The sequence below is a fragment of the Nyctibius grandis genome, chromosome 5, assembly GCF_013368605.1.
Source record: "Nyctibius grandis isolate bNycGra1 chromosome 5, bNycGra1.pri, whole genome shotgun sequence".
NCBI classification, from domain to species: Eukaryota; Metazoa; Chordata; class Aves; order Nyctibiiformes; family Nyctibiidae; genus Nyctibius; species Nyctibius grandis.
The window spans coordinates 57,266,396-57,289,450 of NC_090662.1; the positions used below are offsets into that span (position 1 = coordinate 57,266,396).

Sequence of the window (23,055 nt, forward strand, 5' to 3'; positions counted from 1 at the left end):
GAAAGTTCAGGGTGACTGACAAGAGCACTCCAGCTCATTTTTCCATAGGAAATAACGGAGTCTGAAATCTCTTTGCCTGATGGATACCATCCATAAGTACTGACTAAACCTATTCTACCACTAACGATAAACTGTGTGGCCTGAAATATAGCCGAGATAAACCTCCCACCTCCTGCACCCTTCCCCGCAATGGCACGATGCTCCATTTCCATGGGCTACCCAGGGCTCGGCTTCACAAAGCGCTTAGACCCCTCAGCTCCCACCAACATTACTAAAAGACAGATTTCTTCACACCGTCGCCATTTTTTTCCCCAAATAACCATGACATCGGAGCAGGCAACGATATCAGATGTACACATGTGTGGAAGGGCCAGATCCACACCCAGACGGGCCTGCTGCAGTCACCCCTCAGCCTGACAGAGCCCAAGGCGCCCGCCTGGGGAAGCCCTTCCTGGCAACTGGACGGACACCCCCCGCCCGGTTACCGACCGCAAGCCTAGAGGAGAGAACGCCCTCCCCTGCTGCTGCTCCTGCAGCCGAGAGGGGAAAGACCGGCCCGCAGCAACCCGACGCCGGACGCCTGAGGGGATGGACCGATCGATCGATCGACCCGACCCCACGGGTCCGGTCCGGTCCCGCCCCGCCCCGCCCCGCCGCGCCCTGGCCCCCTCCCATGGCCGCCGCCGCGCCTCTGCCCGCCGGCGCCCAGCAACATGAGCCGCACGTGGCGGAGGGCCAGTCGGGACGCAGCCGGCGCCCGGCGGCAGCCACTAAGGAGGCGGGAAAAACGCGGGCTGTAGGCGCCTGAGGGGAGGGAGGGGGCAAGGCAAGGGAGAGGCGGGCAGGCCGTGCGCATGTGCAGCGGCGGGGACTACAGCTCCTGGCGTGCCTTGCGCTGGGCGGGCGCGGCAAGGCACGCCAGGAGCTGTAGTCCCCCTGGCGCTGGGCCGGGCCATTTCGCTCGGGGCGGCCTTCCCCTCTCCCCGCCCGTGGGCGGGCGGAGCCGGCGGCGCCGCGAGGCCCCCATGGCGGCGGCGGCGGCGCGCACGGACGAGCTGGTGCGGGAGTATCTGCTCTTCCGCGGCTTCACCGCCGCCCTGAAGCAGCTGGACGCGGAGATCAAGGCGGACCGGGAGAAGGGCTTCCGGGTGAGTGGCAGCTGCGTCCCCCTCCCTGGCGGGGCGCTGGGTGCGGGTGCCCCCCGGGGAGGACGCGGTCCCCGCGCGGGCCGCGGGCGCCTCTCCGCGCACCCGCTCCCGGGGCTGGGCGAGGAGAGCGGGCTGGGCGATGGCGGGGCAGCTGTCGGAGCCCCCGCGCTTTCCCGTGAAGGCAGCTCGCCGCCCCCGCCTCTCCCGGGCTGGGTTGGGCGCCGGAGCCCGGCCGGCTGCGCAGGCGGGACCCCCTGCATCCCGGTGACGGGGGCCGCCGCCCGGCCCTGCCGGCGTGTGTGTACGCGCAGCCTCCCGGCGGGACGCCTTTAGCCGTCTGAAGGCTCTGCCCCCGCTTGGCTACGAAGCGGCGTGAGCGTTAGCGCAGGGCAGCGGCGCTGGGCGACGGGCTCCATCCCCTCGCCCGGCTTCCCAGCCGGGCCCCCGGCCAGCCCGCCCCCGCGCCGGCGGTCTGCTCAGCCCGTCCAGAACCGCCGTCTATGGACCCTACATCCGACCCGTCGACACCAGAGGATCCTCAGCTTCGTGCCGGGGGGAACGGAGGAGGCACGTACGAGAGGGCAGTGGCAGGAGGACATCTCTTTGCCTGCATCTTTTCTCGGTCATCAGACTTTTATACAGCAGCTTCACAGCTCTTCTCCTTAGTTGGGTTGTTTTAAGCTCCAGCTACCTTGCTAGATGCGTGGAAATTGGTGCAGAATTTGCCAGCCTTGAAAATACAGTTTCAGTCCTTTGTGCGAGCTTCATGTTCCTGTAGCAGCAGTTCTGGGCACTGAATGGAGTGTTTTGTAGCCAGCAGTGCAACCACTGCCTTTATCATTCATAAAACATACTGCTTTATTTTTAAAAGACCAGCACTTTGCTAATGTTTAGAGGTCGGCAAACAGTTGATTTAATTGGGATAACATTGTCTAAGCCAAAATTAAGAAGGGACTGCTGGGGTCACAGACTTTTGTTTCCTTTATTTGTAGGAAGCCACAGAAACAGAGGCTGGATGATGTCCTAAGACATTAACTGATGAGAGGGGAGCAAACCACATATTGAACAACTTTGGTAGTTGAATTTTATATAAGTTGCAGATTTTTTTTTTTCTGATGCCTGCCTTGGCCATCAGAAATTACTGAACTAAAAATCTATTCCCACACCACCGTTCTGCCTTAATCATATTGCAGAAATGATTTTGAAAGAGAAGAATTGTTGCAAGCTTTAATGCCTGCCTTGTTAATAGATGATGTTATTAAAGATAGAGGTACTTCAAAGATTGCAGTACAATGGATCTTTCTTCCTCTTTCCGTTGGCTAAGTACAGTTTTTTCCTTTTAGTCTAAAAATAGTACTGTTTTCCAGATGCTGCACTAAGTTTTCAACATTTAATCACATTATTCCTGTTTCTTCATTATCAGCTGACTTTTAAAAGAAGTGAAAGGTTTTGCTTACTTGCAAAAAACCCGACCAACTGTGTTTAACAAAACGTGATCTTTTTGCCAAAACCTGTTTGGCTGTGTTCTTTCATGTTCTTTTTTTTTTTTATTTTTTTTTTTTTTTTTTATTTGAAGGGTGCTGCAGAGTGGAAGAACACTAATACAAAATGCAGAGTGTTTCCTGGATTAGGAAAATAGCAAATGCATAAGTACTGGATTGTAGCAGTATTTGCGCAGTTAAAGCTTCTCAGCATTAAGTTACAGAAAGTCTCTTATGCTGGAAGAGCCCTCACGTGACTGCATTCTTCCTCATTTTGCCCTCTTTAGGCGGATAAGATAGTGGACCAGTTGCAGCAGTTCGTTCAGAGCTACGATCTGGCCGCCCTGCGGGATTACTGGAGTTATCTGGACCGCCGCCTTTTCAGCCGTTTGGAAGATGTGTACCGGCCAACAGTGAGCAAGCTGAAAACCAGCTTATTCCGATACTACCTTGTCCATACTGTTCAGGTAGTGTTTGATTTGTAGCTTTCTGTTCTAAAAAGATCCTGGTCTATGAAACCAGAGCAATGAAATACCCTTGTGAGCCTCTTGACAAGACCTGGTGGGTAAGGGACAAGCAATTCATGTGTCATGTATCAGGAGTGTAGTAAGGAGTGTGATGCGGACTCACATGACGAGCCTGTAAGCAGGATAGGGAAGCTCAGGCGAGAGGGAAATAGCTGGGAGCATGATATTCACACTCAGACATGAAGGCAGGTCTCCCTCAGACAGGAAGCCTATACTGCTAGCTCAGTCCTGCTCAGCCTCTGTTAATAACTTGGATACCATGAGAGATCGCAAGGTTTGTAAACACTGCCTTGTGTGGCATTGCCATGAGGACAGAGGAGGACAAGAACAGGGCTCAAAGCAGTCTTCATAAGTTGAAGAAACAGGCAGAAAAAAGCCCCAAGCACTTGTATGTAGGTAGGAGCAGTCAACTGCTCTGATGCAGAATAAGTAACGATTGAGCAGGCAGCAGCTGTGCAGGGAAGGGCCTTACTGCGGTGCTGGGGATCAACCAGCAGGATTGTTTGTATTCCTTCCGCTCTAACCTGCTGGCAGAACTCAGCCAGGCCTTCCAGGCACCACTGTTCTTAAAGCATCAAGGGCGTTGGAGGGTCCAGAAGAAAAAAAAGGTGACTTGAAGTTGGTGGTGTTAAGTTTTAGTTTCTAAGAGAGGGGAGAAATGGGCTTTAAATCTGTACAAAGTAATGTGGGAGAGAAAATGAGTGAATGTTTTTTGTTTGCTTTGAATAGAACAGAAAATAATGAGCTTAAAATGGAGCAGAGATTATCTTGTTGAAACCCTAGGAAAGTCAATGGAATATATTACACAGGGTGGGCTTTGGCAAACAGAACAGACAAATACCTGTCAGGAATTAATGTTTCATTTTTTACCGTTTAGAAGCAATGTTTCCTCCTTGATACCATTCCCTGACTGAAAATCTTAAATGACGGGTGTTGGTGGAGGAGTCAAAACCTAATGCACGCTTCTGGAAGTGTGTTTTTTCGTGTTTTGTTTTGCCTTGTGCTTACCCTGAGGCGTGACTGTCCTGTCTGAATAAGGTATCAGATTGAAACCTTTTCAGGCTACATCTGCTGTAGATTTGAGTAATTTGAAGTATACTTTGGTCCTGTGTACAAAGGCTCACATCTTATGTCAGTGCACAAACTGCACTGGTTTAGCTGGAAATCAGTGTAAGTGATTAGTTTGATTTGCCTCAGCCTTTAAACAAGGCTGTGGTGGCTAGAAAGAAGGTGGGATTAAGTGCATTTGTGAGCTTCTCCGAGCATATTTGAGATTCTTTTGTTCCTAGATGAATCTGTTAACTCTAACCACTTGCTCTGTTGGTGTGTTCATAACACAGAGCAAGTACTCCTAGAACCCATGTGATGGCATGAATGGAAGCGTGAGCCCTGTTCTTCTTGCTGTGTTTCAGACCGGTCGCAATGACAAGGCGCAGGAGTTTTTCCTCAAGCAGGCCTCTGAGCTCCAGAACCAGGCGGAGTGGAAGGATTGGTTTGTCCTGCCCTTCCTCCCTGCCCCAGACTCCAACCCCACCTTCGCCACCTATTTCTCACGCCAATGGGCAGATACATTTATCGTGTCTCTGCACAACTTTCTGAGCGTCTTATTTCAGTGCATGCATATCCTTTTTTGCAACTGACAGTTAAATTTCCCTTGCCCTAGTGTTATGCTTACTATTAGCAGTGGTGCCAAGAATATAGTATTACAAAACTTGCTGCTTTCAGGTGATTGTTTAGAGCCAAGACTTAATAGGAAGCTGGTGTTTACCAGAGGATGTTGGAATAATTATTGTTCAATTATCTGATGATATGTTATATTCCCTGGGCACAAACAGTTGTGGATGTTGCTAATGCTGAACTCATCCCTATGCTGGCAACTAGAAGTCTTGTGCACATCTTGTTCTGAAACGCTTTTCCACTTTGCTTGGCATAGTTCAAAACAGGCATGCAACCTTGGCTCATAGTCCATAACTGAACTAGCATCTCCTGTTAGACCCTCCTCTGGGTACGTATGTTCACAGCATTGTCTAGTGACAGCTCACTATAATAGTGCAGTTCAGTGCTGGCAGAAATAACAGATTTTGTCCCACACTACCGAGTTCTGACCTTATTTGTTTGCTGACGGGCAGGTTTGCACTGCAGCTGGAATACAGCTCACCTTGAACTGTTTCTTCAGTGTATGCTAATGCAGTAACATAACCCGTCTTGTCCTCAACTTCTGACATGTAAAAAGGAAGAATCTAAAAATCTTTGCAAAGCCTATGTGAAATAGTTTGTGCAACAGTAAAGTACAGAGAAAGTACAAAGTTGACCTAGGTAACTAAGCTGTTACTAGTCCTCTGGCCTTGCACATTCTTCTTGCTGGTAGTATGGACTGGGCAGCTTTGCTGTCTTACAGGCAAATGGCCGGTATGCAGTGCTGGCTTCTAGAATTAAGCCAGGTGCACACAAGTTATTGCCTTGGTTTTCTTTAACATTCCTCACCAGTTCCAGTCATTTTGAACTTTGAAGCTGAATGTCTCAGGAGCAGTCTCATACAAGAAGAAAATGAATCATTGCGGCATAAGGTCAGAACTGAAGTCACTCTTTAGTTGCTGACTGTATGAGGCTGTGAGTTTTGTAAAATTGGTTCCATCCATTCAAGAAAGTTGTACCTGTTCAGTGCAGTTATTCCAAGGCAGATTTTTGTATAAGCCCTTTGTTATTTTGGTTTATCTTTCAACTGTCTCCAGCAAACTTAGGGTTGTGATCATATCGTGAAATGTCTGTTTAGGATCCCTCTGCTGGAGGTGACTATCCCTTTCCCTGTGCTATCTGACAGGTGTCTGAATACTGTGCAAACTCCTTTCCTGCTACATTGCAAAGTCAAGACAAGCTGAAACTAGTGTCAGGTTAAGGGCATATATGGCTGACTTTGGAAACTTGTGCTAGAGTTTTCAGTCACTTCCAGATTTTAGCTGATGGAGCAATAGAAACAGGCAATAACTTCTGGCAAAGAGACAGAAATGGTTACTTCTGAAATGGCCATTTCACCGTGGTTGAAGTGCATTCAAAGCAATGTAGATTAACTGATGGAAATATTGTGAATGTCTGTTTCCCAACGCCCGACCTTACAGTAAACCGTAAGAAGGGCTGACTGGTTCAGGCAAAATGTTATCCAGCTCCATGTCTTGTTTTTGACAGTATCATCAGCAGATGCTTAGAGAGAGGGTGTAAGAACATATAACACAGGTTGGTCCTTTCCTATTAGAGAGATTCAGGAAATCTACAGTTTAAGAACACTCTAAACTACAGACCACATGTGGATGATCATGTACAAGTGGGAAGCCTTATTCATGTAAGCAGGACTTTAGTTTCACTTCCTCAAGCATACCAAGTAAAAGCTCTTGCTGTATGACTACTTCAGTAAAGTAAGTTTTGTGCTTTACCTCCTGTGTTACAAAACATTGTGTTGTATGTTGTGCTTCCTATTTCAACTGTTTTGGTAGCTGATCAACACTGCTCATTTGTCCTAAAAATGTTGAAGTAAAATAGAATAATTGATTTCAAGAAGGAGACTTTTTTTGTGAAACAAAAGCAAGGTTTGTCATTGTGCTGTATGGAGTCAGCGGATAAGGCAAACTTTGACAGGAGGGTTCCACAAAGATGGTCAGTGAATAGGGACAGCAGGATAAGGTATGTTTTTTATTTCCTTCAATTTTGTATTCTGTACTTTTAGTCCAATTAAAGCTGTGTATTGTTTGTGGTATGTTGATTGATATCACTTCCAGACTGGATAAGTGTTCTCAAGCAAATACGCAGAGGTAAAACTAGACTTTACTTTTTGGAGAACTGCTCAGGTCAGAAAAGGAGGCAGCTACCTATAGAATACAGGTTTAAATAAAAAATTATGTGACTAAATATTGAAATCAATGCTAGTTGAGATTAAGTAGTGATTCTGATTTCACGGTTGAAACAATGCAAATACCTGAATAGCAAGCTGGATTTCTAAAGCTCCTTTTTCGTCTTGTAATTTCTTTCCTTAAATACTATGATAAAGGGAAAAAGAATTGTCTCAAAAACAAATGTGCGGAAACAGAAAAGCCTGAGGAACTCCTCATGAGAACAAGAGTCACAGGCATAAACCACATCCGTCACAGAAAGCTGCATCATGAGGATCCTTTCTGCTAAGGAGGAAAAAGAAAAATGTCTCTTTCTCCATAATGTAGAGAGAAATCTCACTGTCATGCTTGGGCGGGAGCTGGGCAGGGCGTGGAGCTGGATTTCAGGGTGACCTGATGGTGTGGGCCTTGGTGCGCCGTGCCAGCTCACCAAACCCTTGGCCGTGGGAAGATGATTACCTTCTAGGCTCAGTGCCCATACATCACTACTGCCAGTCACATGCATTGCCTGCCCTGGGCCTTGAATTGCCTGCGTGGAGCGGCTGATTAGCTGTGCCCTGGCCGGCTTGCTTTCCCAGCACCATTAATGTCCCTACAGCAACAGCCCAAGGAGAGGAGTGAAGGATTTAAGTAGGCTCCAGTTTCATGTGTGTAAAGTACTGGTTGTTTTCACTACTTGAGATAATGTGGTGCTCAGCAAGTCAGAGCAACTTTCTTGCCTCCCCACCCTTCTATGGCTGTTGAAATGAGTAAACAACGTCGGCAAGTGGGATGGAGGTGAATCTCAGTGACCCTCTGTTTACTTGGCCCTCTTCTCTCGTAGCTGTTTGCTTTGCAGGCTGAATCTTCCCGTATGAAAAAAGAGGAGCTGGAGGTGGAACAAGCAGTTGTGCATCACAGATTGCCAGCATATGTGGCCAACATGGATCGACTAGGGGACTCTGAGCTGTGAGTGTCTGCAGGGGAGGAGCTGGGGACAGGCTTTGCTGCTTTTACTGGATCAGGGAGGCTCCTGGAGGGTCATTTCCTTGTTCCTTGCCCAGGGAATCAATGCAGAAAGATATCCAGGCAGATATTCTGGTGACTTAAGTAGGTTTAATGGGGGAATTCATGACGGGCATCTCTACCACCATTTGGGAGAGAGATTCTTGCCAGTCAGTAGAGCCCAAACGCACATGGAAGCGATTCTGCTCTGCTCTCAGCATTACACCAAGGTGTTCTGGGCAACCAGGGCACTGGTAGCAGTGCAATACCCTGCAGTATTGCTCAAATGAAGGGATGTCTCTTTGACTCCCTATTTACTCAGTGCCTGCGGTGCAGTAGGCGAGTGCCCTGTGTTGTTTTGTAGACACTGTTACTGTATGACCCAAAGAGGTCATTGTTACACAGAGATGCCTTCTTGCTTTTGCAAAGTCAAGGGTAAAGGAGTTTCTCTTCTGCAAGGCTCAGTTATGCACAGAATTCCCCATAAACTTCCTGCAGCTAAAGTTTGTTTTATGGCTACATCTATTGTATTCCTATCTGTGGAAAATGGGCAACATACACAGTGATACAACTTGTTTATTTGTTATTTAAACTCTTATTTTTTCCCCAGTACACAGTCATGCAAAGCAAGTCTGTTTGAATTTATCGTGTTCTTGAGATTTTTTTTTTTCCCTTGGTTTAAAAGGATCTGAAAGCAAACGTACTTTAGCCACAAGGTATTAATAACACTGCTGGGGCTTTGACTTTCTCATGTGCTTCTTTCACTTCTATTCAGACAGGAGGAGGATTGCTCAAATTATCCTGCTGCTGATGACGAATAGAAGTTGTAGCAGAGACCACACACAAATTCTTTGTTTTAGTTTAAAAGTTGTCTGATTAAAGAGACTTAAGTGTCTGGTGAACTATCTTGATAACTGCTCTGCCACAGGACAGGCTACAGAGTTTAATTGAGATATTTTTTTTTTGTTTATTCTAACTGCTCTGTGTGGAAAGCCCTGATGTTCATCTGCAAACATGGGGGAGAGTGACTGTGAGGGATGGGTGATTATTCCCATATTCATTTTTTGTCCATTGTATTAGAGAACTTGCCTTTAGACGTGGCATTTCTTGTGTGTGCAACTTGTCTCTTAGTCTGGGAGCCGGTTCTCGTTCCTTTTCCATGTCTCTGCTCAACCAAAGCCCGACTTTGGTTAGAACAGTTCCTTCCTAGAAGAGAGGATAGACACAGTGAAGATGATTGTATCCCCCTCCCCTGGGTGCTGCTCTGCTTTCAGAGGCAGCTGTTGTGGAGTGATGTCAGACAGTTATGTTCTGGGAAGCAGCTGCCACTCCTGGCATTGCGGGCTGAGAAGGGAGGTGTGTGTAATCATAGAAATGGATCTAAACTTTCTTATATTCTTTGGGTCTAGTTTTTGAGATATTGAGGGCCTGTGCTTTAAAATTGCTGAACATGACTTGCTGAATATCTAAGGATGTTCAGTGAAACACTGGATACTGAATGCCTCTTGAAGTAGGTCTGGTTTATGCTTTGAATTGGGAATCCCTGCTGAATAGGTTCTTTGGAAATCTGAATTCCCCTGCCTTTCCCTTAGGGTCTTTCTAAACTAAGCAGATGGAGAGGAAGGAGTTTGAGGTGGCCCTACAGGAGATTCAGCAAGTGGCACCTCTGAGAAGTGAGCTTTGGTTACAGTAATTATAATGATCTGCTCCAGGCACTAACAGGATATTTTAAAACAATTTTTTAATGCATAGTGTTAAGTTGGCCTGGAAAGAAACATCTGTCCTCCAGTGGTTCAAACAGCTGGCACTTCACTTGTTGGGTGGTCTTTGATCAGGTTGTCTGTCTGGCTACACTTTCATATTGTTTGGTGTTTTTTTTCTTTGTGGTTTGTGTTTTGTGTTTTGTTTTTTGGTTTTTTTTTGTTTTGTTTTTTTTTTCCTAAATTAGTGATATGACCTGCAGCCAGAGGAGTACTGCACATTCTCTTCAGTCCCGGGGAGGCTTTCTGTCCTCCTTTCTCTCCCAAAGTAAAAAGGGCCCTTCCAGACCAGCCCATCCAAGTGGGGCTTCTCCAACACAGACCGGCAGTATGCTGCTAGGGAAGAAAGAACCAACAAATCACCAGGTAATTCTCGACTGTGTTTGTTGAAAAGTGCTCAGTATCCAAGGAGTTAACTTGCAGCACAGCACTGCTCCAAGCTTTTGCCTTCCACCTGAAAAAATTAAATGTCCTTGCTTCCTTGCAAGGGTATGCTGGGCCTGAATGCAGCACAAGAACAGCTGCTCTTGTCTGGGGCCTTGTGGAGCCCTTGCAGGTGCTTGGTTTCTTTGTCTCCTCTTTTGCTCTGTTCTGCAGCCGAGCACAAGTGTGACTTTGCCAAATCATTCCTCTGCCTTCCAGAGTGCCAAAGGAAAAGAAGGAACAGTGAGCTGTAAGGACGGGAAGAGCCACTTCAGTGGGTTAGTAGCAGGCGAGTCAAGTTCCCTGCAGCAGCGGCAAAAGCGCTTGCAAGAGCACGGGAAGGAAAGGAAGGAACTGCTGTCAAAAGGGACCTTCCAGGTACTGGGCAACGCTGCAAGGCTGGGAAGCGGAGGGCTGGTATTTCTGCAGTTTGTTGTGCTGGGTGGTAAAACAAGTGCAAGTGTTCCCATTAAGCTTCTGAATTGCTACTCAGATCTAAATGTATCAAAGGGTAATCTCTGAAGTTAATCAACTCCTTCCACACTCAATTTATTTCTGTGTCCCTGGAAGGGAATCAATATTGACATTTTGAATGGAAGAAGAGTTGTCTTCTGTTGTGATGTTTTCAACAGCCTGGTCCTGGGGAGGGTGTGTTTCATCCACCCTAATGGGTCTGTTCAAATACCTTGTTATAATCCCGGTTCCTTAGTGGCAATGGGCTTGGCTCAACCATCCGGCCCAAATGAGTTCTCTCCTATGGGTTCTTATGTTTGTGCAGGCTCTGTGTGGGACAGATAAAATTAAAAGAAAGTTTTCCTGGATAGGAATGGAAATACCCTTCCTAGCAACCTGTGCTTTTTGGAGTTTTTTGCCCTGTATGTTGCAGTTTTGCCTGGGGGTGTGCCCTGCTTTCTAATCTGATGAAATAATAAAACTGCGTCCTGGATTTTAACTGCTGAAGGTCAGCAGACTACTTCTGTTCCCTTGTGTATTGTCTGGCTTTCAGCAGCCATGTGGTTAAAGGATACAGAGCACAGGAGGAATGATGGCAGCATCTCAGCCATGTTTATTTTGGCTGTATAAGACATTCTGCCTTGGTGGGGCAAGAGTGCTGAGAGACTGTTACTTATTGGCCCGTGTGTGTGGCTGTTCTGTGTGTGGGAGCGCTGCTTTAGAGACGAGATGTTACTCCACCACTGAGCATTCAAGGCCATAAGAGAACTTTTTTCTTCATGGCTCATCTAAAACTTTTTAATTAAACATCGGTCAGAAAACTGCAAAGCCCAGTTTCCCAGTACATATCCTTTGACTTTCCTTTTTCTGTGATGTTCCAGGTTAAGGCAGTGTTTTCCTGGCTTTGTAAAAGTTCCTTCTGGTGCTCTCGGGGAAGCTGATACTATTTAGCTTTCTGTTGTTCTCAACACATGTGAGCAAAAAAGAAATGGAAAGGCGGCACTGTTTCTTTCACATGAGTGTCACTGATTGTTATCTCCCCACATAAACTAACATGAAGAGTGGCATTCTTGAATTTATTTCCCAATCTTTTCCAGCTTTGTGATTTCAGATGATTTGATTATGCAGTGTTTGACCCATTGCTCAAGATTTGAAGCTACTATAAATAAGGCAAGGATGTGTTAGGGAATAGGGATTCAAAACCATCAATACCAATACCATTTTGGGGCATTTCCTCTTCAGAGGATGGTTTAGCAAAGGAATGCTTGCAGGTGTTTTACTGGGTTATGTGCTGTATCTGCTTCTTGTTCAGCGTCTGGTGGCAAGGGAAGACCATGCTGCTTTCAAACACTTCTGTGTGCTGCAGTGCAGGTCTTGTCTCATTTACATACCTTCACCTCCTAAAAGTCCCATTTGTCCTTTCTGCCCTGTCAAATTGGGTGTTAAGCTTTTGGACTCATGTCGACTCTGCCGTTGTCATCAGTCACTTGGTTGCAGTGGTTGCCCCAGTGTGCACAGACTAAACCTCTGGCAGATGAGGATAAGCCATCCACTGGGGCTCACCATCCAACAAGAGTTTTTGTGCAGGTTTGCTGAACTGCGTATTATACAGACTTAATTTACATTGCTGAATGCAAGAATTCCTTGAAATGTGTTGATTTGCTTGTGAATCTGTGCTCTAAGGGCATCAAAAGGGGCCTCTGATATCAGCCGAGGTATGCCAAACAGAGATGTTGTGGTTCCTTTAATTCTTACAGGAAAGGGTATGGCTGGGCACATGGAGGGGGATATAAGGGACTCTACAACCAAGGAGGCCATATTAAATGGTGCAGTTGTGCAACACACTATCCTTGTGCTCAGAAAGGTCCCTGGCAGAAGGGGTGTTGAGCTGACAATGCTTCTGTTTCAGTGCAGCTTCTTGGGTTTTTTTCTTCCAGCAGGCTGGGGTGGCTGAAGAGCTTGATCTGGAGCTCCTGCTTCCTTGTGTTTCACACAGGATTTCTTTCTTCAGGGCCAAAGTACTGAGAAGAAAACAGATATTAGCACAGCTGAGACAGAGCCATGCTCAGAACTGCATGCTGAGCAAGCAGAGACTTCAACCAAAATGCCTGCCAGCAGTGCAGAGGCTCTGGGGGTCCGGCAGGAGCAGCCTTTCATCGTCCTGAGCCAGGAGGAGTATGGGGAGCACCATTCATCCATCATGTACTGCAGGTAATGGCCTGGCAGAAGAGTGCTTTTTCACAGAAGCCTCTGTAGAGGATCAGCTGTGTCTGGCCCCTTTTTCCCAGCCTCTGTTTTGTCCAGCACATTGTGCATGTACCCTCAGTTGTAGGGCAGTTGCGTTGGTGTGACTGAAAATAGCCTGTAGCTTGTGCAGAGAGAATGGACAGATTTTTGTGATTGCGAAATGCCAGCCAGGAAGAAATTCCCTGGGAAAGCAGGATGGTATTGCTTAAGGGCATTACGCTTTGCATGTGGAACTTGGTGCGCTTCATTGTGCCAGTTATTGTGGACTGAAAGGAAGTGGCACAAGGAAGTTCTGATTCCTGCAGAAGGAATTGGTGTGTGGCCAGGAGAGGAAGGATTATTGGGGTATCTACTCGCATCTAAAAACTTTAGGGAGAAAAATATCCAATCAGTTTCCTTCTGCACATAGGGTTGATTGTTCTGGACGGAGAGTGGCCAGCTTGGATGTGGATGGGGTCATCAAAGTCTGGTCTTTTAACCCCATAATGCAAACTAAAGCTTCATCCATTTCCAAATCTCCGTTGCTGTCTCTGGAATGGGCGACCAAGCGTGATCGGCTGGTGAGTAGTCTGCGTGTGGAGGCTGGAGAGTCACAGCAGATGATTTGGGGCTGTGTTGCACATTAACTTCTAGACAGCTGTATTGTGAATAAGATAAGGGCAACAGTTTCTGCTTTAGTGGGACATGGGGAACTGAAGCCTATAGGGTCTTAAGTAAAACTAGAGTGGGGAATGTGCTCTGTGTATTGAGCAAGGAATTCACCACTGGTTGCCCTGAGACAGAAGTTCCCAAGCTGCAGTGTGGGTACAGCTGCAGGATAGAAGTAGCTCCTTTAAGAGAAGTCTCTCTCCAGGCAGAGCCAGCAGCCACTTATAACGGCAGGCAGAGGCAACAGCCCATGGCAACCCTGCAGCAGGGAGCTGTGGAGCTTTACTCACACCCTGAGCCAGAAGCAGAGAAAGGAGAGCAGGGGTGTGGTGTTGGCATTCTGCTTGTGCATGTCTGAAAAGGGCTCCATGGCCAGTTTTATACTGGTGACTTATGAGTTGGGGGTTGGTGTGTGCATAAGGAGCTCAGAGCTTGTTTGAATATTATGACAGTTTAAATGTTTCCTATAGCACTTTTTTTCTAGTTCTATTGCTAGAGAGAAGCATCAAATTATATGCATTCTTCTGAGTTCTAGAACTGTTGCTAGTGTTTCATGCCCTCCCTTGGTGAAGAGACAGGGCTGTGTGAGAAGGCAGGCCTGCAACTGAGGGAATATTCTTCACATTCTGGCACTGGTGACGTGTTGCTGCTAACCCCAAAATGCCACCTGTGAAGAGCTGGTGCTACAGCTTGTCTCTTTTCTTTTGCTCTTAGAGAGGAAGTTGCCCATGCAGTTGTTCTGATATTTCTGCTGCTTTGTGGAGTTTATTTCCTGCTTGCTGATAGAAAGATTCTTCTTTATGAAATATGTGGGGAGTCAGCAGCAAGTCAGGCTCTGAAGTGAGAAGGGTCCAGCTCGCTTCATTTTTTTTGATAATGCATCCCTCCATGGTTTTACTTTTGATTTAAATTGAAGCACCACTGATAGAGCACGTGTGAGTCCTTCTGAATGGCTTCATTCTCCCCTGGATGAAAGGAGGTGGATTCTACTTGGTTTTCTCTTAAACTTAGATTGTTAATTCTGTGTTACTCTTTCCTTGCTCCCCTAGATGTTGAGACTCCACATGTTTTGCGTCCTATAATGTTGAGCCATACTAAAGTGGCTTTTTCTCCACCTTAGTGCCTATAAGATCTTTTTCTCACTGGAAAGCAATGCTTTGACTTCTGTGGCGCTGGGGTAGTCCTACTCAGTGTGATATGCACAGAAAGACACGATGTACCCTGGAGTGATGTTTAATCCGAATGCATGAGTAGAAAAAAATTTACTCTGTGATGTTGGTGGTTGTTGGACAGCATCATTGTACTCACTCACACTCCTCCTATCTCCTTCTTGCTGGTTTCAAGCTATTACTTGGCAGTGGGGTCGGGACGGTTCGTCTTTATGACACAGAAGCGAAGAAGAATCTCTGTGAAATCAGCATTGATGAAGACATGCCCAGGTAACTCTGGAATACTGATTTTTTGTATATAAATATAGATGTTGTTGGTTTTGACTGAAAAAAGGTAGGTGAAGTCTTAATGTTCCTGCTGCTTTACTGCAACTGCAGGACTATCTAGCCTTCATTCAGAGGGCAGTCCATGTCTGAGCAGTGAACTGCTCAATTAAACGTGAGACACTGAAAATCTGTCTAAGCACACGAATCCTGCCCTCCTTTACAATGCACCCTGTCTTGCAGGGTCTTAATGGGAGAGCTCATAGTCGAGTGTTGTGCTTGAGGCAGCTGCTGGAGAGAGGCAAGTCAGACTGTTTGCTGTGTTTCAGGATCCTCTCGCTTGCCTGCAGCCCAAGTGGTGCCTCCTTTGTCTGTTCCGCGGCAGCCCAGAGCCCCATCTCCCACATGGATTTCTCAGCAGTCAGCTCCAGGGGCAAAAGCGTGAACCAAGTTCCTGGGAAGCTGCTACTGTGGGACACTAAAACGATGAAGCAGCAGGTACTTGCTGGGTTTCTTTCCTTTCTCAGTCTGCTTGCTGAGAAGGAGTGTCTTCTGTTTCAAAGTGTGGGAGCCCTCTTCCTAAATTATGTCTTTCTTTTCTATACCCTTCTTTTTCCCCCTTCCTCCTTTCCCCTCTATCATGTGCAGGATAAAAATGAATAATGTGAGCAGCTGCTGGGTTTGCGTGGGGTTTTTTTGTTTTGTTGGTGTGTTGGTTTTTTTGAGGGATTCTTCAAAATAGTCCGTAGCCTTGTTTCTATCCTGCCTGTACAGTTTGTGACTGGAAATGTCCCAAGTGGACTGAGTGATGCTTTGCTCAGGCTCTTTCCAGTTGAGCTATATTGAAGGGTTTTCTTTGCTGCTATTTCCCCTGCCCTCCCTGTTTTTAAGTGAAGTGCTTCTTTCAGAGGTTTCCTCTCATGTCATCTTCTCCATTGTTTTGATTTAGATGGATCAGATTCTGGCAGGGAATCCTCATCCCATACCTCACCTTTGCCCTTAAGAAATGCTGTCCCTGATGTGTAGGAGAAAGCAACATACTCAAGCTGATGCCTGCCAGAAGCTGGTTTTGCACCCTTGAGGGCATGGCCAAGAAAGCTGTGGCTTGGCTGACATGAATTGTTGGTTTAGTGTCACAGTAAAATGCAGCTGCCAACGTTGAAGTCTGTAGTCATGAGAGGTGTAGGGCTCCAAACTGGAGGAGTTCTTGCTACTAGATACTGTCTTTCTTCCCTCCCCTGGAGACCAGCTCCTCAGCACCCCCAGCTCCATTTCTTGGCATTAATGCAGACTTTCCCTTCCAGTTGCAGTTCTCCCTGGAGCCTGAGCCCATTGCTATTAACTGCACAGCCTTCAACCACAACGGCAACCTGCTGGTCACTGGGGCTGCAGATGGGATTGTTCGTCTCTTTGGTATGTTGAAACTGGGCAGTGAGCTGGCCCTTTGCTGTCCTCAGCTGGCTGCCCCTCGCACCCTTCTGCCAGCAGGGAGGAAGCTATGAGACATGCCTAAACACCAAGGTAGAAGCTATTTTCTCTCCTCCACAATAGCTCTCAGGAGTGAATTGACATAAACTTTCTCTAGGGGACATTGGCTGGAGACCCTCGTAGTGCTGCTGGATTTGTTGTTTCCCTCCTGCTGAGGAGCAGAGTTAACTTGCCCTTGAGCCATGTGGTCATGGCTGTGCCATATAGCAGTACCACTGCCAGAGGCTGAGTCTTGAGGATAGCAATTAATGCGTGATCTTCAGTTGAAGGCAAGGGCTTCACATCAGTCCTTCTTCCCTGAGCAATTTCAGTTTCTCAGGTTTTGTCCTCTTCAGCCTGTCCTCGTGGTAAAGACAACTCAGGCCTCCCTCTTCTGTGCATGAGGGATCTGCTTCTAGCCTGGGTGCCGAGCTGGAGGCTGCAATCTGTCCCAGGTCTGTAGGAGGACAGAACTGGGAGCAGCTGTGAGGGTGGACAGGATAGCAAGCGGAGGAGAAGAAAGGTGGCAGTGGGGCTTGGATGCAGAATGCCTGCAGTTGACAGTAAGCATGTGAGCAGCCCTGTAAAGCTGGAGGAAGAGGTGACTAGTTACAGGCAATGATTTTTGTGGCCAATGTAAAAGCCATGTGCTGGAGAATAAGCACAGGGTGCTGGGATTGGATTGGGCTCCCCCAGGCTGGTTTAGAGGGCTGGGACAGAGACGTTATGAACGTAAAGGGCGTACCTCTCTTCACCTCAGCTCTGTGTGAGTATGAGTGTTCAGTACTGGTTCTCCCCTCAGATATGCAGCAGCATGAGTGCGCCATGAGCTGGAAGGCACACGATGGGGAAGTCTACTCTGTTGAGTTCAGCTATGATGAGAACACAGTCTACAGCATAGGCGAGGATGGCAAGGTAGGCTCTGGGCGACCTTCTACTGGTCAGCTGGCACTGAGATCCCTCTGGAATCTTCTCCATATGGTGGGGATAGTAGTAAAAATACCCTCAGAATCTGGAGGATCTGCGGGCTGTTAACTGTAATCATAGGTGTGCAGCACCACCCTACTGCATGGAGTCTCTGCAGAGAGAGTGGCTGGAAAGCGTATTAACACCTGGAGCTGTCTCAGACCTTGTCTGCAAATCCTACTGTTGGTGACATCCCCTTCGCAGGGAATCCATGTGAAGATGACCTTTCTGTGCCCCTGAGATTACTGTATTTGAGATCTGGGATTCACCAGGGAGTAGATCCTTGACCACTTTGCATAAATTTTCTTGTCAGCAGCTCCCTGTTTCTTATAATAAAGGCTTCATAGAATCGTTTTAGTTGGAAAGGACCTTTAAGATCATCGAGTTCAACCGTTAACCTAACACTGCTAAGTCCACCACTAAACCATGTCCCTACGCACCACATCTACACATCTTGTAAATACCTCTAGGGATGGTGACTCCACCACATCCCTGGGCAGCCTGTTCCAATGCCTGACAACCCTTTCAGTGAAGAAATTTTTCCTGATATCCAATCTAAAAATCAGTTTCTGTAGTTGCACAGTCCTCAGCAGTAGAGGTGTGGCTCAGGGAGGGAGACTGCCTGAAGGTGTAGGTCCTTGGCTGATGAGAGTTAAGTGAATTCCCAGCAGGATCCTTCATGCAGTGTGGATGGACACATAAGCAGCAGTGCTCGTGGAAGGTAGAGCATGTGTTTGTCTGGACAGTAGGCACTCTTACAGCCCTCGCAGCCTGTGTTTTATAAATCTAGCCACTTAAATACAGATGTCAAAATGCCATCTTCTGTTTGTGAGGAACAGCCACTTTGCTTAAACAAATGGCCCCTCTACTTTCATCCCATTAAATTTAACTACGGGCTTTTGTCATCTCTCTCTGTCATTCTAGTTTATTCAGTGGAATATTCACAAAAGTGGCTTGAAGGTGTCTGAGTACGATCTTCCCAGCGAAGCTACAGGTCCTTTTGTTCTGTCCGGGTACAGCGGCTACAAGCAAGTCCAGTTCCCACGAGGAAGGCTTTTTGCTTTTGACTCTGAGGGCAACTATATGTTGACCTGTTCTTCTACTGGGGGAGTAATTTTTAAGGTAAGTCTGAGAAGTGATAGGGAGTACTCATGCATTCATACAAGCTCTTGTTGTTACAAGGCTGCAAGAGCAGACACTGGAAGTTCTCGAGCAGCACCTACCCATCCCTACTCTGTGACAGCTGCTGCTTGGTTTCATACAGTGTGCATTTTAGTAGTGTGTGATGTTTAGCAGGTGTTTGGACCCTCTGTGGGCATTTGGCCCTCTGTATGTAGCTAGAGTATGTGAGCTCCTTGTCCTTAAAGCTTAGCTGCATCAGTTTTCCTTAATGCCCAAGTACCTAGGACAAAATTGTTTTTTTGTTTTTTTTAATATATTGATGCATGCCAGTTCAATGCAAAATGTGTGATTTTTGACTGATGCTCATCTTTCATCTGCCATATGTGCTTGCTGATGTTAGTCAACTATGTTAGTCCCAGCCTTATTCTCTCCTTTTACTGTGTACTGAAATTAAATGAAGGGTAAGGCTGAATTGTTCCAAATACCCAAATTTCTGTGCCACAATAACAAGCGGTCACTAATTGCATGCGACTTGCCTGCCTCCTCTTGAGTCAATACCCATCAGTATAGGCCATTGAAAGACAGATCAGATGGAATTTTTACTTTGCATCTGGGACATTCAGAGCACCTGCAGTAACATGAGCTATAGCTTAGGCTTATGTGTTCCTGATCAGTGTGTGCTCTTAGCCTGCCTTGTTCAATTACTGCACCTCAGCTGATGTCAGAAGCTGAGCTGCTTGAGAACACGTGCTTCTGTTGTGAGACTGGAAATTTCCTTCCTCATGTGTCTAAGTAAATCCCAACATCTTTTCTGCTTAATTATGTTTGCTGACAGGGATATGGAGTCTGTAGCAGGCTTTGGCTTCTCCTGTGGGTACGCTGTGCCCACTGCAGAAACTTGCCTCCTTAAAATCTTATGTTTTCCTTCTTGTAGTTAAACGGTGAGGAAAAGGTTCTGGAGAGCTGCCTTTCCCTGGGAGGACACCGAGCTCCTGTTGTCACAGTGGACTGGAGCACGGCCATGGACTGTGGGACCTGCCTCACCGCCTCTATGGATGGGAAGATTAAATTAACAACCTTACTGGCTCAAAAGTCTTAACCTGGACAGTGCTGAAGGGAAAGAGCAACAGATGTGACAAAAACAGTGTTAACTCCACAGGAACAAACTGCGTGGGAGAGAAGGCAAACCACAGTCCCTTTTCTCATGGTAGCTTTTGCCTTCTGACAAACATGAAACACATTTGCCAAGCCACTGTGCAATAGAATGGCAGTATGGGACCGGATCAGTGGCAGCACTGAAAAATAAGTCTCCACTGACCCATTGTGGCAGTTGGACTCCCTCCATTAGGGAGCCTTGAGTAGCACGTGGCTAGAAGGCTGCTGGGATCATGTCAGGAGTTCTGCAGAAGATGATGAGGCTGGAGGAGGCATGCATGGCTCAAATGGGAAAGGCCAGTGTGAAACCAGAGTATTCTTTAAGCATAGCATCTGCTGTTGTGCTTTTATTTCTTTGTTTGGTTTTGGGTTTTTTTTCCATAAAAAGAAAATATTCCCTTGCACTTGATTCCTGTGCTCTGTTCAGTAGTTGCTGCAAAACATGGAGGGTGGCTGGGGCAGTAGTATGCAAGGTTGCTTGAAGCCCCATTCCAGCCTGGCCTTGAACACTTTCAAGGAGGGGGCATCCACAACTTCTCTGGGCAACCTGTTCCAGTGTCTCACCACCCTCACAGTAAAGAATTTCTTCCTAATATCTAATCTAAATCTACCCTCTTTCAGTTTAAAACCGTTACCCCTTGTCCTGTCACTACTTGCCCTTGTAAAAAGTCCCTCCCCATCTTTCCTATAGGCCCCCTTCAGGCACTGGAAGGCTGCTATAAGGTCTCCCCAGAGCCTTCCCCTCTCCAGGCTGAACAGCCCCAACTCTTTCAGCCTCTCTTCATAGGAGAGGTGCTCCAGCCCTCTGATCATCTTCATGGCCCTCCTCTGGACTCATTCCAACTGCTCCATGTCCTTCTTACATTGGGGCCCCCAGAGATGGACGCAGTAGGCCAGGTGGGGTCTCATGAGAGCGAGTAGAGGGGCACAATCACCTCCCTTGACCTACTGGCTATGGTGCTTTTGATGCAGCCCAGGATACGTTTGACTTTCTGGGCTGCAAGTGCACATTGCTGGCTCATGTTGAGCTTCTCATCAACCATCACCACCAAGTCCTTCTCCTTGAGGCTGCTCTCAATCCATTCTCCGCCCAGCCTGTCTTTGTGCTTGGGATTGCCCCAACCCACGTGCAGGACCTTGCACTTGGCCTTGTTGAACTTCATGTGGTTTGCATGGGCTCAGCTCTCAAGCCTGTCAAGGTCCCTCTGGATGGCAAGTTGTGTTTGGATGTATTGTATTCCCTTTTGATATCTGCTACCAACTAGAGGAGAGATCCCATGTCAGACTCTTTGAAATGCTTGTGTTGGAGTTCAGAAGCTACATAATGCCTAGCAGCTACCTGAGGGCGGATAGGAGGAGGGAGGGCCAGAACCAGTTTGGTCCTGGATAGTGCTCTCTGCTACTGGAGCTGTCTCTCCCCCTGCACACCCCCAACATCAGGGCAAGTGCTGTGCTCAGGTATTGCATAGTCTTTGAATGGACTGCTAAGCGGCCAGATTTCATCTGCTTACACTTCACCACAGAGCTTATTGCTGCTTGTGTCCTTGGCCTTTAGTGGGAGTTTACAGCACTGTTGTTCCTTGGCAGAGCTCTCATTCTCAATTATGTGAAGAACGGGTCTGGTTTACTCTTTGAATATACCTTTGGTATCCTCCAAAGGCCCTTTTGGTTTTAGAGCCTGGACATCCATGAGCATTCACCAATGTGAAGGGTGATCTCCCAGAAAGGAGGTAGAACGTTATTTCAGTGTGATTTTGCCAAGTGTGCTTTGGCATATTTGTGAAGTGTGGCTTGTCAAAGTTGTAATGCCTAGTTAGCTGTCTCTGTGTATTTGAAGAGATGGGGACCGGACCAGGTGGACCTTCACAGCTGGCAGCTTCCACTGCTGCCCAGCCAGACCTGGAGTGTGATGGTTCTTCTCCACTTCCAGGTCTTGAACAGTGCTGTGGGAAACAGAAGTCCCAAAAGTATAAAAATGCCTCTGAATGTCAGCTTGGGGCAAGCTGAATGATGTACTGCTGTTAGCAGAAAGCACAACGAGAGACAAGGACGACTTTGGCTAACTGATAGTCCAGGGCTATGATACCGCTGGTGTCGCTTGGTGAGCAACCGGTGTCACAGGGCTCCCCTCACTCTGCCTGAGGCTGTGGCATAATTTTTGGCAGTAGTTTACGAAATTGCCCCTCTTAGTTGCTTGTTGCTTCCCTCATGCTGCCTTCTGCATTTCACTGACAAAAGTGTTTATGCAGCGGCAAAGGGAACTACCTGGGGAAACTGTTTCAGCTGAGGGAGAGAGGGAGGCTCCTTTCTTTCTGCTGTAGCCCTCATTTCCACACTTCTGGCACTGCATGACTTGTCTCTGCCACACAGAGGTGGCACCCCAAAGCCTCTAGGGTGCTTTCTCAGCAGCTTTTCTGAAGGTGCACAAAGACATGAGGAACTGCTGGTTGTGGAGGTGGAGAAGTCCCCAGAGGCTCTTTCCTCATGACCTGGGGTTGCAGATCAAGATTTGCTTGGCTAACTCCATGGCCACTCTTCAGTGGTGGCATCACACCTCACAACATGACTTGGTGTCTTGAGAAGGTTGTTGCCATCTTTGTGCCTGGTGATGTTCTATATAGTCTGCAGTTGTTCTGTCTGTTGCATGTAGCCTAAGGCAGACAATAGTTAGAGCTAAGATGAGGTCAGACTCAGGCAAAAGGCTCATTATTAAAGCAGGCACGAGGTATAGCCGAATAAAACTGGGCCTGCAGCGTGAAATTTCTGGATCGCTGGAGACATTTGTGCCTTGAAAGCACAGCATCATGGAGGCTGGAAGGGGCCTCATCTCGTCCATCTCATCTGTCCCCACCCTGCTCAAAGCAGGGTCAACCAGGGCCAGTCATGCAGGACCATGTCCAGTTTGGAGCATCTCCAAGCATGGAAACTCCACAGCCTCTCTGTGGCACAAATAAGCCACCAGCAGGCTCAGCTGGGGCCTCCAGCCCCTGGGCCCAGGAGGCCCACTGAGGCGTAGGCAGAGGCCTCCAGGCCCTGCCTGAGCTCTCTGTTGGTGTCCCTGTCTCCAGCTCTGTCTCAGCTGTGCCTTTGCCTGGGCCACAGACCTCGCTTCTCCAGACCCCATCCTGCAGGCTGCCTTCCCCGCCTGCCCTTGGCCTCCTGTGGACCTGCTCGGCCATCACTGGGCTGCGTCTGACCTTGCTTGCCACCACGGGGCCTGAACCCCAGCCCGGCCTGGGCTGACTTCTGTGTTCATCAACATGATCATCATCTACTGCTACAAGAGCAGCAGGAGCATCAAGACAAGTCAATCAATTGCAAAATACAGCCGACAGATTGACTGACCGCCCGGGCCGGCAG

General features: G+C 47.6%; 1 protein-coding gene across 6 annotated transcripts; it reads left to right on the plus strand.

Annotated features, from left to right (window-relative positions):
• Positions 1–1,008: 1,008 nt before the first annotated feature.
• WDR91 (WD repeat domain 91) lies at positions 1,009–20,099 on the plus strand. 6 transcript variants are annotated; one of them, XM_068402171.1, is made up of 15 exons: positions 1,009–1,148; positions 2,917–3,096; positions 4,569–4,775; positions 5,640–5,723; positions 7,861–7,985; positions 9,970–10,147; positions 10,424–10,582; positions 12,654–12,868; positions 13,314–13,464; positions 14,897–14,991; positions 15,315–15,483; positions 16,290–16,398; positions 17,255–17,367; positions 18,343–18,540; positions 19,475–20,099. In XM_068402171.1, exons 1-15 carry the CDS (start codon positions 1,026–1,028, stop codon positions 19,637–19,639), a joined length of 2,271 nt encoding a protein of 756 aa, XP_068258272.1. In that variant the 5' UTR covers positions 1,009–1,025; the 3' UTR covers positions 19,640–20,099. The 6 variants fall into 6 exon arrangements, with proteins under 6 accessions (XP_068258272.1, XP_068258273.1, XP_068258274.1 ...); XM_068402172.1 differs by having other exon boundaries at positions 12,669–12,868; XM_068402173.1 differs by having other exon boundaries at positions 7,876–7,985.
• The last annotated feature ends 2,956 nt before the right edge of the window (positions 20,100–23,055 follow it).

Excerpts from the sequence above, each read along its gene's own strand:
- WDR91 (XM_068402171.1), top strand. The coding sequence starts at position 1,026 with ATGGCGGCGGCGGCGGCGCGCACGGACGAGCTGGTGCGGGAGTATCTG. Across the intron at positions 4,776-5,639 it reads GCGTCTTATTTCAGTGCATG|CCAGTTCCAGTCATTTTGAA; the intron begins CATATCCTTTTT and ends TAACATTCCTCA. Across the intron at positions 15,484-16,289 it reads CTAAAACGATGAAGCAGCAG|TTGCAGTTCTCCCTGGAGCC; the intron begins GTACTTGCTGGG and ends TTTCCCTTCCAG.